The 19,486-nt window shown below is 40.7% G+C and overlaps 1 protein-coding gene across 1 annotated transcript in view; it reads right to left on the minus strand.

Annotated features, from left to right (window-relative positions):
• The window catches only part of nphp4 (nephronophthisis 4), a 178,853-nt gene that overhangs the window by 78,965 nt on the left and 80,402 nt on the right, over positions 1 to 19,486 (minus strand). The window contains exons 10-12 of the mRNA XM_074644653.1: positions 8,336 to 8,554; positions 7,674 to 7,803; positions 3,053 to 3,105 (exon numbers count right to left, since the gene is read on the minus strand). Coding sequence (XP_074500754.1) covers positions 3,053 to 3,105; positions 7,674 to 7,803; positions 8,336 to 8,554 — 402 coding nt within the window. The remainder of the gene's footprint in view (positions 1 to 3,052; positions 3,106 to 7,673; positions 7,804 to 8,335; positions 8,555 to 19,486) is intronic.

A 19,486-nucleotide genomic window follows, 5' to 3' on the forward strand; every position in this document is an offset into this window, starting at 1 on the left:
GAATTTTTTTTTCTTTTTCTGTTGAACAGGCAAAATCATTTTGGGATTGAAACGGGTGTATTTTTATAACAGTATCTTTGAAAGGGTAGGAGACAGAGCGATAGGGAGAGACACAGAGACTGTATTTGTGGATTTTGCAGCAACACAAGAGTCGTGATGAATTGTCGGGTGACTGCCAACAACAGTGGCTTGGCTTCACACAGTGTTTTCTGTTTCGGCTCTTTATGTAGAATCCTGGATAGCCATCAGATAGATATCTATGCTGTGTGCACACTGAGCAGCCAGAGCACTAATGATGACTGCTGCCTATTTACTCAATTTATAGATTATTGTCTTATTAGATACATTTACTATTGACTTAAAGTTGCTTTCAATGATTTGTTTAGCCACTTGGGAGTGGTGGAACAAGCTGAAAACATCTAATAACACCTCACTACGTGTTAGCAAATCTTTGTCTATTTACACATTCAGCAGACAAGCAGCAACATTAGCATTCATTTGTAGTTGTGTTTCTAGATTAGCAACAAATGTAAATCACTTATTCGCTCTCCTTTTTGCTTTTTGGCTCTTTAGCTCATGGATATTTGACACACTTCACCAGCTAGTCACTAACTCTGTCTGTCTGTTGTTTGATGCTGGGAAGATAGACAGTCGATTAGAGATGGAAAGGACACAAAACACAGGGCTTTCAAACACGAGGCCGGGTTCGCACCAACAACGTGTAGCTGTTGTTTCACTTTCACTTCTGAAACATATTTATTTTATGCCAAAACACAATCCTTTTCCCTAAAATTAACTAAGTGGTTTTGTTGCCTAAACCTAAAGAAATTGTTTTGTTTGTGTTCAAAACGTAACGTTTCATTCAGTTTTACGTGTTAAAATGTGTTGGTTTTAAGTTTTACTTTCACTTTTACAACACAGTAAACATAGCATGCCCCTACTGACCCACATCTATGATGGTTTTAGCGAGCGATAATGCACAGTTAATGGCCTTGTAGCTGTCGAATCGGCGTACAGTGGGTTTTTCCTGAAAACAGCTGCGTGGTACATCTGGAAACAAGGTTGATGGAAGCACTGTTTTGCGGACCAGATGATCAAAACAATGAGCTAAAAGAGGCTAAAACCCTCCGTAGATCTGAGGGGAACTGCAGAGTTGGCTGATAATTTTCATACATCGTCATTCTTTTAGAATTAATTCTGCCTGTTTGGTAGACTAGAAGTTTTGGGAATTAAACAATGAAAAAGTCTGTACATGGTATATCCGGCTAAGCACCAGCACCTTCTAATGTCATCTCCCTAAGAGCTGCCCAGTATGACCACAGTCATCTCTTGTTAGCCACTGGGAGCTGCCCACTAGCAGGCTTCCACCGCCCTCGCTGCTTAATCAAAATGAGGGCCGATTTGTAAAGTTCATGGGTGCAGCGCTCCCACAGCTCCCGGCCCCCGTTGGTTCAATTTAAAATGAGTCGACAATACAGACTGTGGCTCATTTTGGCCCAGAGAGCTAACACTGAAACAGACCTGATCTCTCTCCTCCTCCTCCGCTCTGTGGCATAATGTTAGTGTGTGTGTTAGTGTGTGTGTGTGTGTGTGTCCCTGGCCTCATCCTGAGAGAGAGCAGCATCCATCACAACTCCCAGTCTCCACTGGCACCTCCACTCAGGCTGAGGGATGGATGGTTATGGTAGCTTAGCTCAGTCAGAACGAACACAAAACACACACAGCAACACACACTGTTGGTGTATGTTACGTATAGTCGAAGTTGGTATTTTACTAAAAATGGGATATGAGTCAGTCATCGTCACCCACCACGGATATGATGGTTGGATGATTTAAATGTATTACGTAGTTATTTTAGAATTGATCAGTACTATATCAGTTGTCCACGGGAAGCCTCTAACATACACTGATGCTAATATAACATTTAATCTGAATTAATGCAACGAGGCACAATAACCATTACCAGTATTACTCCTATTTCCCAGGTTTCTGTGGTGATTTTCCATGATTGACACACACTGATATCTCGTTGTCTTTCACCAAGAACAACAAACACACACCCACACACTTCCTTTCTTTCCCTTTGCCAAGCCAGCTGCGTACATATTCAGTAAAAACTCTGGTTTAAACTGGCTGCAGGATATTTTTTTATAGACCCAATCAGTCTGGAATCTCATTCAGGTGGGTCAAAAGATTAAAATATGCTGATTATGCTTCCTAATCACGTTGATGATGAGAGATCTGGGACAGATAATGCATTTTTCCTGACATTTAAAACAAAGTTACAGAAGCTTGACCTGCAATTTCTGTCGACAACACAGCAGCGCGACTGTGGGTTAGTGGAGATTTATGATCTTTGTCTAAAGAGCACAGAAGGGGAGGGGTTGTTTCAATAAAGAGGGACCTGCTAGAGGGACTAAGGTTTTAAGCAAAAACAGCTTTGACAAACTCACTACACTACCTGCCCAACTTAAAACGGCAGACAGACAAAGTTAGTGACTAGCTGGAGAAGAAAGTTAGCAGCTGGTCAGATTGACCAAAACACAGCAAAGGAGAGGGATTTATTGAGTGGACAGAAACACTCCGAATGAATGTTAATCTTGTGTTTGCTGTCAATAGACGACTGTTTGTCAGCCATAACAACTTTATAAGATCCTACTATGTCAGATGTTGTATTTTCAGCTTGTTCCGCTGCTCTAAGCGGACAAAAAGCAAACAAAAAAATCCCTTAAAGCAGCTTTAAACGACAGATGATTAGCAATAGTGATCCTGCATGGACCCACTAATAGCAGGATTTTATTTATTTATTTTGAGAGTAGACAAAAGCCCATCCTGCACTGCTCTCGCTCAGCATCACAATCTATTGATCGTACTAACTTTTCGGTCCCTCTGGATCTTCGTCAAGAGTGTTTCTTTTGAGAGAAAAATAGTACAAAAGCAGCTAAAACGCTTCCAGAAGAAAAAGGAACATCAGACAAAGCCTTTTTGTCATGGCACTAGCACTTAGGGTTTAGTCACTACTTTCAGTTGAGAAGGTGACAAGGCGTCTTACCCCGGGGCCTTGAGGCGAATCTGGAGGAGAAGCTGGTGGAATATATTTATGACCTGAAAAACATAAAGCAAAACAAAAGAAGATTAAGACAAAAAAACAAACTGTATATCCACTGTGTAAAGTGTAAAACAGGACGTAATGTGTATCCCTTATGCTGTTGATGTCTTCATCTGTGTATCACTTGTGCAAACAACTCCAGTTGTTTAACGAGCTTAATCAACAACAGTGTAATGTCTTCCCCGTGCTCTGCGTACCTGGCAGCACTACTAATTGTGTCGTGCGGTTAAACATTTAATGGAATATCAGCTTGTGAGATGGAAACGGACGTTGGCAGTAAAATGTCATCTTTTCACTTTCTTGTTGATTGGATTTGCAGTCAGGTGGCATCCTGAGCTATGAAGAATACGCAGTGACAATGTGAAGTGCAAAACCTCAGCTGTACTCTAAATAACTCCACTGAACACTGGGATACCCAAAACTACTTACAATCAGTGTGCAAATCTATCCAATTTCACACTGATCAGGAGGCAGAGTTTGGATTTAGATGTCACACTGAGTTTAAAGTCTAACAATGCTTCCTGAGGTTTTTGGTTGGTAGCCATGGTAATGCTGAAATGAAAGGCTTTCCAGCATCTCTTTGTCCTCCTCTCCCACTCCTTCTCGCTCTCTGTGCCGGGCTTGACTGGCCTTTTGGAAATTGCTTCAGTTGCCTGGGGTGTCTTACTGTAGCTCCCATCTGCTCAGACGACATGCACACAGAGTGGACACGGAGCAGAACTGGCTGGCTCTCCGTCACAAATGTGCTTTGGCATCCCCCCGGCAGCCATTTTGTTTTTAGGGCATTCCGTTTCCTCACAGTTTTACGCCCGGAGCCGGTAGAAAACTGCGTTTCACCTCGTTAGCTGCTGGACTGACGTGCAATTGGCCGTTTATTTGTGATCAATGAGAGGACGTCTTGACAGCTGAGCAAACTGGCAGATGTACGAGAGGCGGATACAAGCACCTATACATGCACGAGACACCGGGGTTTAAGGAAGAGCACATTTATATATGTAAAGATGATGCATCATTAAAATTCATTAATGAGCATCTGTGTCAAAACAGCAAGGTTGCCTCCATATTCTACCCCTCTCAGCTTATTAGAAGCATTGAGTGATGTGTGATGGTCTTGTAAACAACCAGTTATTCTGTAGCTAAATTATAGATTAATGAAGATGTATGGACTCGACGAGAATTTCCACCCTCATGTCGATGTCTGTCATGAATAACTCAGAGGTTTCATACTTTCCTTGTCTGCTTTCCCCCCCGCCATGTACTAACTCTCCTGTCGTTTCAGATCCTGTGTTCCCGCTATTCATCCATTTTTTTCACTGCCTGCCCAACCTGATCTCTTGGGAAGGCGTATAAAAATAGCACGACATTAAAATGACATTCAGCGTGTCATGAGAACGCATTTTAGCCTTTTGGTGATTTGTGCGCCTGTTTTGCATGGCATAAAAATGCCACGCTACAAAATGTAAGTACCGCAGTTAGGTTTAGGCAACAAAACCACTTAGTTAGTTTAGGAAAAGCATCATGGTTGGGCTTAAAATAAGTATTTAAACTAAGTAAAATACGTACGTAAACAACATAACAGAAGTATAGAAAACAAGTCACAAACGTTACTTTAAAATAACTCAACACTTTGGGACACAAACACCGGTCTCCTGGTTGAAAGTCCTGTGTTTGTTGGACCCATACTACTCCCCTCCTGCCCAACATAAGCAGTCTTTCTCACCTTTTATTCTACGTCACTAGCTCTAAGCGTAGCAAATTTACATGGATACAGACTACATGGTGTACAAATGACACGTCAAAAGCAATGTTCTTCTTACATGAGTTTGTTATGACCCTCAGCCTGCTGCTCTCTAGCCTGATCCCTGTTGGAGAAGTTTGCCTCATCTCCCCTGCCTACCTAGCTTTGACTTTTGCCCGTTTTCAACCTCAAGTAAATGTGTTATTCTACCAGCCTGGTCTCGGAGACATGCTTTTGTGTTCAAACTGTCAATCTATTAAAATATTTAAGTGCGATTATTGCATTATTGTCCATAGTTAATAGCGATTAATCTCACATTTTTGTATCTGTTCAAAATTACCTTAAAGGGAGATTTCTCAAGTATTTAATACTCATATCAACATGGGAGTGGGCAAATATGCTTGCTTTATGCAAACGTATGTATATATTTATTATCTATTAACAACACAAAACAATGACAAATATTATCCAGACTCGTGGGTACCCCATAGAGCCCATTTTCATTCACATATTGAGGTCTGAGGTCAAGGGAACCCTTTGAAAATGGCCATGCCAGTTTTTCCTCGCCAAAATGTGTGCCTAAGTTTGGAACATGATTTATCCTCGTTCGAGACAAACTAGTATCACATGGTTGGTACCAATGGATTCCTTATGTTTTTTCTAGTTTCATATGATACCAGTATCTTCACTCTAGCTTTAAAACTGAGCCCGCTACAACCTAACAAATCGCAAGTTGCGTTAAATAAATTAGTGTCAACGTGTTATTATCGCGTTAACTTTGACAGCCCTAGTTCAAACCTGTTTTTTACTGAGCCTTTACAAGTGGTTGCAAGTAGCTTATTTCTGTCTCTCAAATGACTTAATCAAAGGTTGTGAAGCGCAGTGAGCTTTCCACATTAATAAATATACATGCATCAAAGACACGAGTTGCATATTTCAGACAGGCCATGAATTTCATAATCGTCTAAATAAGCTATCTGCAATGGAAAGCAGCGCACTTACTGGCATGTCCATACGCCCACACACACTCACACACACAAACAAAGTCAAGGATGATTAAGGCGCTGAAATCAAAGACTGACAGAGATTCATGATATCATTCTCCTCTGAACACTAGCCCAAATCATTCAGGCTTCTTGGGCGATCCTCTGAGGACACTTGAACACTGATTAAAATGTCATTAATAGACTTTGCCAAAAGCCTTCTCTACACACCCATGAAGTAGGCCCTGATCAACGCTATTCTTCTCTCCCAAGATAAGTTAACAGCATCATTAGTGGGGAAATCATCGAGTATACGACCGGGGTCCACTCAAGTTCTTTCTGCTGTCACTGGGATTGAGTGGCTGTGTGTAGTGTTTACTACACTTTTTAATCAATTCACTGACAGACACAGAGCAAATCAGCAGTTTGGGTTTCAGTAAGAGACGCAGACAGTGGCACATCATTTATCTTTGGCTGTGAGCGGGATGTGGAATATTTAATCAGAACTTTGTTTCAGCAGGAGGCCTCTTTAAAGCTCGGGGTTCGGGAGTTATTTTCAGAAGGATATCGTGGAACGGGCATGCTTAATTGGGAGCGACGGAATAAAAATGCTTCCGTTAGAGAAATTCAGCAGCACACACTGATAACCCCCTTAAAATCTGAGGAAGTGGTTCAGCTTTATTTTCACATTCTTAATCACTGCACTTATAGAAAGCACAGAACAGCCAGTACACGCAGTGACACAAGTGGCTGGTGTGTGTGATGCTACAAAAATGTTTTTTTAAATGCACACTGAAGCTTATATGGATAAACAGTATTTCATTGTCACATGTAGTTGAGTCAGAGAAGGTATTTTTAGAAATTTGCTGATTTTCCAGCACAACAATAAACAAAGTTAATGGAGGTTTGAGGAATTTTGAGAACCAAAGAAAGAAACTGTGGGAAGTCATACTTTACTATACAATCTCTACTCCAAATAGCAGAATAACTTACACTTAGGGGAACTGGGGTTTGTCTCACAAAGCAGGATTATGACGTTAGCTGAATGAGTAAAAGACAAAACCCTCTTGAATCTGGATTTCCAAGGTTTCTTTTTATCCCAAATACAAAAAAAAGACTTGTGTAAGCTTGAGTGAACGGTGGCCTTTCTATGTGAGGGCCAAAAATGAATCACTAGAGGCCCCACGATACAATATTATCACTATACTTAAGTCCAGATATGATCTTAAAACCATTTTAAACATTTTGCGAAATGCTGCGTATTGCGATAAAACATAATGTATATAGTGTGATTTATTACCTTTTTCCAACTACAAATTATTCAGATTGTCAACATCTTTGACATCACTGTCTATGTTCAGGCCAAAGTTCCCCTCTTAGAGCACCGAAGACGCAAAGCAATGCTTGTTCAAGATCAAGAGGCCCTCATGGACTGCCAAAGTTTTCTCCGCGCACTTTGTGTTTATTCCCCTCGGACCCCAATCATGAACCGTGCTAATCACGCAGAGAGCAGGTGGTGCAATTGAGATAACGCTGCAGAGGTGGGGGCTGCATCGTATGCAGAGGACAGGCTAGTTCGGTGCTTAGAACTCCGGCTGATTACACCTGGGTGTTGCCGCACGCTTGAGGCGCACCCTCAAAACAATTTGCAGAAACAGACCACACACTTTCTGGTCCAATAAACAAGAGAGAGGAACAATAAATGTGGCTCCTTTTGAAGCTGTGAGCAGTAAAGAGCCTCTCGCCTCCTTCTTGGAGGAAACTCTTAGCTTGCTCCTATTCCTTTCCAAGTAATTAATTGATGTGCTTAAAAAGCCATAATGGATTGCTTGATGATATTTACCCTGTGAAGGTGATGAAGGTGTTCTTCTCTGACGTGACACATCCTCCTGCTTCGTCCTCAGAGACGCTTTTGGGCTGGATGCCTTCCTTTCCAGACTGGACGACAGCCGAAACGTTATGGTATCCTTCGCCTTCGCGAGAGGAGAAAGTTTCACACATTTCAGTAACACAAAAAAACACTGTTGGAGAATTAACAGTTCAGATTAAAGTCACAACTGGAATGAATGAGAGAGCAGCGAAAGAAGGTGATATGTGACTGTGACGTGTAGTTATTTTCAAATATCGGAGCTGTGTGAAAATTCACAGCTAATGTGCGAAAATTTAAGTCATCACAAGATGACGACTTTGACACCCTTTGAAATGTTTGATACTGTCATTAAAAAGAGGTGACTTGCAGACAATTAATTGTCTATAAGTGTGCTGTAAAGTGTGATAATGATTTATAATGCAGAGCCTTAAAGGATGATGTAATCTGTACGGCATGAGGGCCTACCAATAAAGACAACTTTTCTTAATGCACCTGTTAATGTCAAAAACAATCATGTGATAGTTTTTTGTCTTCAGGGAAACAGCTGCGTGAGTGCTGAATGTCTTAACAGCTTTCAACGCATTCTTTACATTTTGTTCCTTCGACAAAGACAAGCCTCTGTGCTCTTGTGTTACCTGAGCTGTGCCTGAAGCTGAGAGTGGCGCAGGGCTCTGAGTTTTGGCAGACATCTCTGTGCTGTAGACCATGACTCCGTAAGGGTTTGGCTTTGCACCTCCTTGCAGAACAAGCTGTATTTCTTCCCCCTTCCAGTCAGCCGGCTCCTGGAAGGGGCACCAAATCCCCCAACGAAGGCACTGCAAGAAGGCCGCTCGGGATGTGGAGGTGGTAGACAGCTGTGTGACGGAAAAAGACACCAAGATTAGAGGACATTCAGACACTGACATGATCATTATCGTTTCCATATATGGAAACAATCTTGATTAACTTTTTCATTGTTCCATAGAGAAATATAATATTGAAAGTAACATACTGTAAAAGTAGTACTACAGTTCTTTTCACATGTGCCCTTGATGGTCAAACATTTACATTAGTTTTCATGACGAAGTATTACTTCGTCATTTTTTTTTTATCAGAAATACATTAACAAGACAAGACAATATGACAATCATACTGCCACTATAAGCATGTGCAAATAAAAATATAGTGATACAAGAACTGTGTCTGTATTTTATGTCACCATGGTCACAATATAGATCCTGGAGTGTGCCACTGGAATAATTACAGTGTTTAATTATAGGTAATTAATACATTGATGAATTTACTATAGCACAGCATTAGAAATTGTTTATGCGTTAATAAACTAGTAAAAAAAAAGTAAAAGTAAAAAGAAACACTACATTTTCCAATTCATGATTATATTTCTTTCATCACAAAATTAATTGTAAAAAGCTTTACATTTTTTGTTATTCTACTGCCCTATCATGTTCTATTTCATAATTGATTGCTCACTGTATTACCACAACAAACAGAGATTTTTTTTTTTAAATGTTAGTTAACCTTTATTTATACAGGTAATCTCATTGAGACACGGTGTCTCATTCTCAAGAGCGACCCGGTTCCAACACAACAGCTATATGACACAAAGTTACAGACAGACAGGACATTCATATAAAAAAAATAGAATTTCCCCTCTGGGATTAATAAAGTGCCTTTCTTCTTCTTCTTCTTCTTCTTCTTCTTCTTCTTCTTCTAAAAGCAAGCATATGAGCAAAAGTGCCAAAGTGGTCGTTTAAAACTATGAAGAAGAACAAGAGCAGACCCCCGACAGAAGTTCTTCCCAGAGTTCTTATAAGTAGTTTAAAATCCTGTAGGGGAATCATACTGGACAGCGTGTTCCAGGTTGAGAGGGCCGTGTAGGAAAAGACCGTTTAATTCATTCCTTGCTCTTGTTCAATCACTGTAACTAGGCAAGCTTTGGATTCCTCCAAATGCTGAAGTAGTGTGCATGAGGCTGTAGTGAATGCGATTTAACAGTGTGACATAAGCCACTAATGTTAGCATGCCTGGTTAACTAGTTACGTACAGTATTAACATAGCTTTACTTCCAACTTCATTGTTAGCTACTGTAACTTCATTATTATGTTAGAAAAATCACCTTTCATGATTGACACATTGGCTCAATCGCTAGTTTCAAGTCTTCTTCAAAACAGAGTGTTGTTCATTTAGTAAATTATGGTCCCATTTAAAGTCAAATAGACCATAAAGCAGGGTATGCTTTAAGGCGTGGATACCTTGTGATTGACAGGATGCTACCACGGCATGATCCGGTGTGGGAGTTGTCAATGCTTTTGTCCTAGAACTATAACCCTTTCACAGTGTGTTTTCAGTTCATGAAAGTTAATTAGAACCTTTTTGGTCGCCTGAAAATGTCTTATTCATCATCGGTTGTACTTAGCTCCACCCTCTCGTGACACTTCTGGTTGCAAAAAACCAAGATAGGGACGGCCAAAAACCAAGATGGCTACAGCCAAAATGCTGAACTCAAGGCTTCAAAACGGCAGTCCACAAACCAATATGGTGACGTCACAGTGACTTCTTATATAAAGTCTATGGTGCACACATACACCACTGTGTATATATCTAATTTCATGATGGCTTTAATTTAAAAACCGCTGTCATTCTTGCATGCAGTGTGCCGCATAATAATACACGTCCAACCCACAGAGCAGCAGCAAGAGCTGTGATTGTACAGCTGCGTTGGCAGGAGTCATGTGTTGGGTCAGTGGCACTCTCCAGGTTTCATACTTCAAAACCCTGAAAATGGTAATTTGTGAATCTAGTTTGGAACATACTGAACATATGGACCACCGTTGGATTATGCTTCAGAATGGGTTTGAGAGGTTTCTATGGATGATTGACGTTTTTTTTTTCTCCAGTGACTGAGTCTTTAGTGGAGTTCATTGTAAGAGATGTCAAAGCAAACTACTTACTTTTCATTTCCACCTTTCCAGCCTACAAAGAGTGAGTATTTGATATTCAAAAGATAAAGTAGATTTAGTTTTCCTTTAAGTATTTTTTCCTATACCATTCCTTTCACATGGAAACATTGGTGGTGCCATAGTTATTTTATTTCTAGGGTTTAGTCAGACATTTTAAGGTTAAAGTGCAACGAATCTATATATCACTGGTGTGCGTATTCAGCATTTATCATATTACTGTTAATAAATCACTAAGTACTCAATTAATCATGTGGATAATTTAGAAAGCAATATGAAAACAGGACAAATTCACTACAAAGCTTTGGCACTAATGTACTGCAGTGGGTTTGCATATTACCAACGCTGACAATGCTATATGGTCAATACATTAGGGGCCTAAATACTAGGTCGCACATACAGTTTAGGAGCAGTTTGTTGTGTTCGACCATGATTTACAATCAGTCCCATTGCACCTCTACTCCAGCCATCCCAGGGACAGTAAAAAAAAAAAAAAGCATCTTGTTTTAAATCATCCACAGGGGACGCAGAGGTTTTGCTAAATCGATTAATGAGCTGGTCAGCCTCAGACAATAGTAATCAATCATAGGTGGGACAGTATATAGAATACACAACGAGCCTGCTAGCCCACATCCTATCAAGACAAAGTGGAGCATATAATGGTTCACTCGATGCTTACAATTCCCCTGAGCACAGTTTTTACATGCAATACCATAATCAAATACTATAGGTCATCCTTCATATAAGTATTGCCATTATTCTAAATGTCATGCAGTGTCCATAGGGTGGTGTTATGCAAAACAGGAACTACTTGCAGTAGTCTTGAAGCAGAAATTGTGCCAACAGCGATGTTTTCTAAGTGCAAATAAAGCACGATGTCAGTAATTCAACTTCTTCAAATAATGAAACAGCACCATTTGATCACATTCTAAAGATTTTTGGGGGGGATGTTCGCCTTTATTTGATAGATGACAGTGTTACGGCAGACTGGCAATGGGGGGAGAAAGAGGTCCTGGTTCTGATATATCCAGTCTGACGCATTTTCCAGTCTTTTCGCCGTTACTTATTCAGAGATCGCCACTAAGTATAAGTACAATCAATTAATACATATACAAGAATCTATGTGTCAAATTTCAAATATACTGTATATACTATATATATATGGACATTTACCATTGAAATTACTATAGGAAAATGACTTTGATGTAAGAAAGCCGTAAGAACACTTTAGACGCTCAGGTGACAATCTTTCCCCCTGAAGTGTGTCTGTATTTTCACTGTATACGGCTTGCATTATTTGGAGTTATTGAAGCATGAAATCTTAGTGTTGACCGCATTGATGTTAATTTGGGCGACCCAGGAACAACTTAATACCCCCGAAAAAAAACAGCAGCACAGGCGTTAGCGTCCTTTTGTCGATTCTGGTGAAGTCAAAGCTAAAATAAATGATTAAAACGATAATCGGTTAGAAAGGTAAGAAGTTAGACTTTAGTTTTACGCCATTAAATTAACTGAAAACATTACACGATGATTTATAATAGCAGTTAAAGTGGAATTTAACTTTACTTATGCCTGACACCCCTTCCGGAGTATAGATCGTCAACAAGGGACCTCCAGAGTTCTCGGTCATTTATTCCAGTCTCTTGAGATCCCGTCGCCAGGTGTTCTTTGACCGGCCTCTTTTCCTCTTCCCTTGAGGGTTCCATGTCAAAGCATGTCTGGTGGTGTTTGACTCTGGTTTTTGTAGTGTGTACCCGACTCATCTCCATCTTCTCCTTCCAGTTTCGTCTGCTGCTGATCGTTGTTGTGTCCTCGCCCACAGATTGTTATTGTTGATCTTGTCTGGCCAGTTGATATTAAGAATTCTTCAGCCAAGAGGAGCCTATTTCCCGCAAATTCACACCGAATTTGAAACTTCAAACTCTGTTACAGCTGTCATTGTCCTCAGAACCACCTGTCCTTTCAGCTGCATTGTTGAGCAGCTGAAAGGACAGTGGCCAGAAAAAAACGTCTTCCCCAGGCTAAATAATATCAAAAATTCAATGGACAAAAAAGGATTTCCAGTAAGCTCCACAAGGAGTATACAAGATGAAAAAATTATGTTTTTATATTTCTCCCTGCCACTATATGCCCACAGAAACCGGACAGCTCATAGTGATATGCAGTAGTTCACCGGCTGTAGTAGAAGTTCCCCGGAGAGGAAAAAGTGTATGACATCACATGCAACAACTATAGGGAAGACTACACTGGTGAAACAGCAAGGACCTCGGACAAGAGACAGAATGAAGACTGCAAACAGACAACATCTTCTGTCTCTGAACACAAGACCAAAACCAGTAACAGCATCCACTGGGAAGAAGTGTGTTCATGTGTTTCAGCCGGGAAGAAATTCTTTGTAACTTAGGTCAACATGTCACAAAGTCACAGGAGTCTGTTTACTGATTGGCTGCTGGTACTGTCTGGCCATACTTCGCCGCTAAAAGTTAAACTTGTCCCAACTTTTAGCTTGGCCATACTTCACAGCAAAATCAAAAGGGCCGCAGCTCGCTGGGCCCCCTGGAGTGGTCGCCGCAGCTTTCCATAGACGTTGCATGTCACCGCTGCTTTGGAGTGAATTCGCCGTTACTCTAACGAACAGCATATGTTGTATTCGGGGGGGTGTTGATTTAAAAGATTTAATGTTGCTCTCTCAGCAGAGAGCTACCTCAAACAGCAGAGCCTTTTCCGCCAAATCTAACTGAACATCTGTCATCTGTCTGGCAGCAATTTGGTGAAACCAAACAACTTTTGGTGGAAAAAAATGTCCCACAAGTCCTCCAAACTAAATGACAAAATATGTCAAATCTGCCACTAGTAAGGTTTGTTTAGGTTTACGCACAAACATACTTGGTTAGTTAAGGAATAAATAAAGTTTGAATAAACTAAAAGTCATTGGTTAAGGTCAGGGAAAGATAGTGGTCATGGTTAAAAGAAACCAATGTTGACTGTTGGTACAAAAACCTGAAATGAACAGCGGTTTTGCAACGTCAGGCTACTTCTGATGGACAACAGTCATTATTCACACGGCCACAATAAGGCCTTGTCAGGTAAATAAAAACAACAACAACCAATGCTGTCTTTGTTTTTCTGGCGAGGGCAGTTTCAAAATGTCAGATTATTATGCAAAGTGACCTCTTTGTCCAGTTAGCTTGCTTACAAAGCCCAAAGTCGAGTGTTCAGAGGTTAATGGAGCTGACATTTCACACAACACAACTAATAGTGCACTTCAGCGAGGACTAAGAGCGCTAAAGGTGTAAAGGTTAAAGACATGGCAGCCCCCTGTTTTGATTAAATGAACAATTTCTTTGGAGTTGGCCTCGTCTGTTCGGTTTGTGCGACCGCTATAAAGACGATATACATACAGTTTGGTCAGTTGTATTGTTGTGCAACCGAGTCCTATCATTAAATATCTGGTATGTACATCTAAGGAGACCTCTTCAAAGCTTCACACATTTCAAGCGGTCCTGGATTCAGATCAATACTCCATTCCTCTCTCTTGAGAGAGAGAGAGAGAGAGAGAGAGAGTTGGTTTCAGACTATAATTTTACCCCCAAGTAGCACAGACATTAACAGCTATTTATTTGAATCGTAACTCCAGAAATATATGGCAGCCATAAAACAGATAGCAGCATATTCCCCCTTGAGGCACTGCCTGTTTTTCCATCTCATGGGGTTGAATTAATAAGATGCTTTATATGAAACGTTCAATCAAACAAGTCTATTTTCAAAGTGATGATTTTGTAAAAATTAGCCAACTAGAGAAAGATCATTTTACGGGACAGGAAGTAGCCTGTAAAGATTGTGAGCCAATTTATCTAATGTGTCTCTTCTTCTTTTTTTTTTTGCAGGCACTCTCTGTCTCTATCATGTCTGTGCTCCCACAGAACACGAGGGAAAGAGCAAAATAGGTGTCTAGCACATGACCGAACACTCACTTCTTGTATTATTCAATGAATATATATTCGGTTGCGGGGATGATTCGGGAGCAGAAATGCCAGCTGAGCTCTGAGAGAATGAGAGAGACAAAGGAGCAATCAAGGGCCTCTTCTACAGGGACGCCTACAGCCTAGGAAAGAGCTTTTATCTGTCCGACACTTCAACGCTTATCACACACTTTCAGTCTTCCAATCATAGGACACTGAGAATGACTCTATGTTCAAAATTGCACTGCGAGTGAGGATAAAAAGGACTGTGAGCCCATCGAAACTTAACATGTTTCACCCCATGTCTTCCCGTGTGAAGTCGGATCAAACAAGTAATAATATATTAATGGTCAGAATGGAGGATGTTTAAAAAAAAAACTTTGTGTGATCACAACAATGGCGCTAAAACATGCACAGCACAAACTAAGAATTCCCTTTTAGACGCTAGCAAACATGAATCACTACCATGATTTCAATGCAGTGGTTTTAAAGTGTTTCAGAACGGTGTGATCTACATATGAACTGCGGTAAAGCGTTGACAGCTCGAGCTGGCACACAATAGCATTGAAGGGAATCTCAAAGAGAATCTTAAGTTGTGGTTTGAGTAAACAAACAGGGATAATAGTTTCATTCAAGGCCTGGCAGAGTATTCACATTATGCATGTAATCCTTGTGCACAAACAAGTCCACGGCGTTCGGAGGCACGCATGAGCTTAAGAACAACAATATGCAGTTTCTTGATTATATGACAGCGCGGATCAGCGTTACATGCACATGAAAGTGTAGGTGGTTTAATGGAATCGTGGCAAGGACACGGTGCTGTAGGAGGTAGTTAGCTGATGTATGCATGTGCCTCCGGTGGGAAGAAAGTTGCCTAGGGGGTCAGACACATCGACTCATTCTGAGCACCACAGTAACTCAGCGAGTCCTAATCAATTGCAAAGCCTGCTTGTGACAGCAAAGAGACATCAAATCAATGACATTATATTTCAGTGGATATAAAGTATGACTTTTTGCACCCGCACTGATTTGGGCAGGGAACATTTGAATTAATCAGGGAATTTGCCATTTGAATTAAAAGTTGCCTTTAGAACGGCTTGCTGCGGCATTGGTCATTATGTCGGACAAGGCAGGATGATCAATAGCCAATTTCCCCAAAGTGTGATTACACTGTTGATGTGAGTGTTAAAAGCTATATTTAAAATAAGAGTCATTAACTTTCACTCAGGGAGCAACCAAGCACTTGTTTCAATAGCGCACTGGGGAGAAAAAAATAGAAACAGTAGCCTACGGCAAAAACAAGGAGGCAGCGAACTTTTTCATAAAGTTGTACTGAAAACAATATCAGGCGATGTCACTGCACACATAATTGCTCCAACTGGCAAAGCGTTTTCTAAGGGAAGAATCCATCAACCTTGTTTAGAAGCTCCTCTGTTTGAAACATACGACGGGGTGGAAGCAAAGATCTTATGTCTGTAACCTGGAGCAAAAAAAAGTAATCTTCAAACTTTTGGTGGGGTCGGGGGGGGACACCGTGGCGAGGGGAAAAAGAAGGTGAAATTATCAAAAGGTGACAGACGGCGAGTTTTGCACATCAAAGGCAGCTGCCCTTTTCCCAGCAGATGAGAAAGACTGGAAGCAAAGACACAACCCGTCCAATTCAGCACCACTTACGAACTGGAAAAGGTATGAAAGGCCTCTTCTTATATATAAAAGTAAAAGCACCACTAATTCTAGAAACAGCTTCCAATTCAGAGCTGCCGTTGCTGTTATATTCAAATATAAAAAAGTTTGTGATAAGCTGTGATAAAGCAATTTGCAGGAACATAGTTTTGGGGAAGCTCAAAGAAAACGGCGGGACATTCAGCGACTCAGGGCTTTCTAGAGTAGAGCAGGAATTAATCCTAAATTAGGGGGATGTGAGCATTGATGGGAGACGGAGTCTGACAGTTATTACTATTACCTCAGTCTGTTGGGCTGTTCAAGTCATTATTCCAGCCAAGACCCTGTGACAGGCACCAGCCCACGGCTCCCGCTACTTATTCTCCACAATGAGATGCCCTGGAGGAAGTGAGGGAACATGCACCGAGATCATTAACTTAAGAGCACTAAACCACTCACATTTTCATCCATCTGCGCAAGTCGTCCAAATGAACCCAGCAGGCTACTGTGCTCTATTTAGCTCACCAAGGCCAAATAGGACTCGGGAAGAATGGCGCTCTGTCTCAGTTCCTGTCTTTATTGATGGTAGAACTTCAAGGTGATGTTCATGAAAGGCCAATTTACTGTGAATGCGAACACTTTTATCTGTAGTTGGATGCTCGTCTATTAGAAAAAGGTTGTACATAATGATGGTGAGACAAATTGCACTGGAATATACTGTAGAAGAATGTTTTAATCCATCTTTTCTTAATGTGCTTTTAAGAAAATAACACTGTAGACAAGGACCAAAAAAGAATTTCTAAGGATCAGGTGGCTATCTCAGGGTCTGAAAAGTGAAGCCAATGCTGAAGTGCCTTAAACTTGCATTCTTTCTAACAGCCAGCAGGGGACGACTCCTCTGGTTGCAAAAAGAAGTCTGATTGTATTGAAGTCTATGAGAAAATGACCCTACTTCTCACTTGACTTATTACCTCAGTAAACATTGTAAACATGAGTTTATGGTCTCAATCGCTAGTTTCAAGTCTTCTTCAATACAGCATGATATTCATTTAGTAAATTATGGTCCCGTTTAGAGTCAAATAGACCATAAAGCAGGGTATGCTTTAGGGCGTGGCTACCTTGTGATTGACAGGTCGTTACCACGGCGTTGTCCGTGTTTTCTTCTTAGAACTTTAACCCGTCCCTTAGCTCCACCCTCTACTGTCGCTTCTGGTTGCAAAGAACCAAGATGGTGACGGCGAAAATACGGTCATGTTTAGAAGGGAGTCCGCAAATTGCGAAATCTGATCTGAGAAATCTGGTCTGCAAAAACTTCAAAACGGCAGTCCACAAACCAATAGGTGACATCACGGTGACTACATCCACTTCTTATATAGTCTATGTTCAGGATAGAGGATTTTAGCCACGCTAGCAGCATGGTTTTATGGATGTTAATGTCGCTTGGTCACGAAATCTTGTACAAAGGTTTATGGACCTCAAATGATCCTCATGACTTTGGGGATCTCCTGACTTTTCCTCTAGCGCCACCAGGAGGCTGACATTTCACGAACTGAGTAAAATGTCATGAAATGTCATACAGACATTTGTTCAACACAAGATGAATTGTAATAACTGCGGGGATCTCCTAAAGGGATTGTTCTGGTGTTTTGAAGTAGGGTTGTATGAGGTACTTATTCATAGTCAGTGTATTATCTACTATGACGGTCGGCGCGCCCCCCAGTTTGGAGAAACAGGCAAGAGTACCAAAGCAATGTACTTCTGTGGACGGGGCGCGCAGCAAAACATAATCTAGCCTCCTAAAAGAAAGGCCCACCTAAAAAAAATCAATATCTGTTCAAGTGTACGCTATATTTAAAATATATTCAGCGCTTCATCTTGCCGTCAGACAGCCCTTTTCGACGGGGAACTGAACTGAAAGTGAAACTTATCTCTTCTCTCTTCAAAGCCAGAAGACTCCGTTGACAATAACCATATAGATAAGTTTCCCTTTCCGTTCCCCGTCAGACACTATTCTAAATATAGCGTACACTTAAACGGATATTGATTTTTCTAGGCTGCTGGCATCATCCACAGCGCTATACTGCTTTGCTCCCATACTGGTACTTCTGTCTGCTTCTCCAAGCTGGGGCGTACCAACCGTCATCTACTGTCACTGACTGTGGATAAGTACCTCATACAACCCCACTTCAAAACACCCAAACTATCCCTTCAACGTTTTCTCTTGAACCATCATCAAGTCCAAATTTCATTCTGCCAAATACCTGCAAAACTTATGACATTCCCATCAGCCTGATCTGTACTTAGCATACTAATACACTAAATTAAGATCTTAAATATGGTAAGCACTACCTGCTAATAACAAATTGGACTTCAACATTTATCCGCCATATAATTTGCTTTCCTTTTAATGAGCATTACAGCCTCACAGAGTCACTAGCATGGCTAGACCATTGTAGTCTTGTTTGCTTTTTATAGTGTAGAGAAAGGTACCACAAACTAAAAGACAGATTCACCTTCACACACACACACACAAACACATTATTGAAGCCTGGCTCCAGCATCGGCATCAGTAGCTTCCTCATTTAAAGCAACAGGGATACATTTAACTGAGAGCAGTAATATAAAGTACCTGAGATCGTTATCAATCCCTCATCAGAGCAGCAGATCATGCGTACCCCCTCAGATGAAGATTTAAATCACCTGAAGATAATGATAATGCGAAAGATGACAAATCACTTGCTGAAAGTAAATGATATGTGCACATGCAAGATTAGGTGCACGTTGTACAGCGACGACTGCCTTTTCCATAAAAATCTGTCAACATAATATCTTATCTGTGCAGGCTCAAATTAATCTTGCGATGATATTTTCATCTGTGCTGCATGAGTACATTTTATAAAATATAACAGATCTGTTAGACTTGAAGCCTGCAGTATTTATCTGGTCTGCACATGCAATCTGACTTGACATTTTGCGAACACAGTAAGCACCATCTGTGTTCCCTAGCATGTTTGGCTCAACCACATATATATAGTCAAAGAAATATGATAAGAAAGACACGTTACTGTGGGAGGTAATACACATTCCCTCTACATAAATATAGGAATACATAACTGTGATATTAAAGGCCAAAACTTAATGTTCAGGTATATTGCCTTCATATTTGAAATGAAACACAATTAAATCACACCATTTTTCTGGGATA

Source organism: Sebastes fasciatus, chromosome 8 (assembly GCF_043250625.1).
Source record: "Sebastes fasciatus isolate fSebFas1 chromosome 8, fSebFas1.pri, whole genome shotgun sequence".
Classification (NCBI taxonomy): Eukaryota; Metazoa; Chordata; class Actinopteri; order Perciformes; family Sebastidae; genus Sebastes; species Sebastes fasciatus.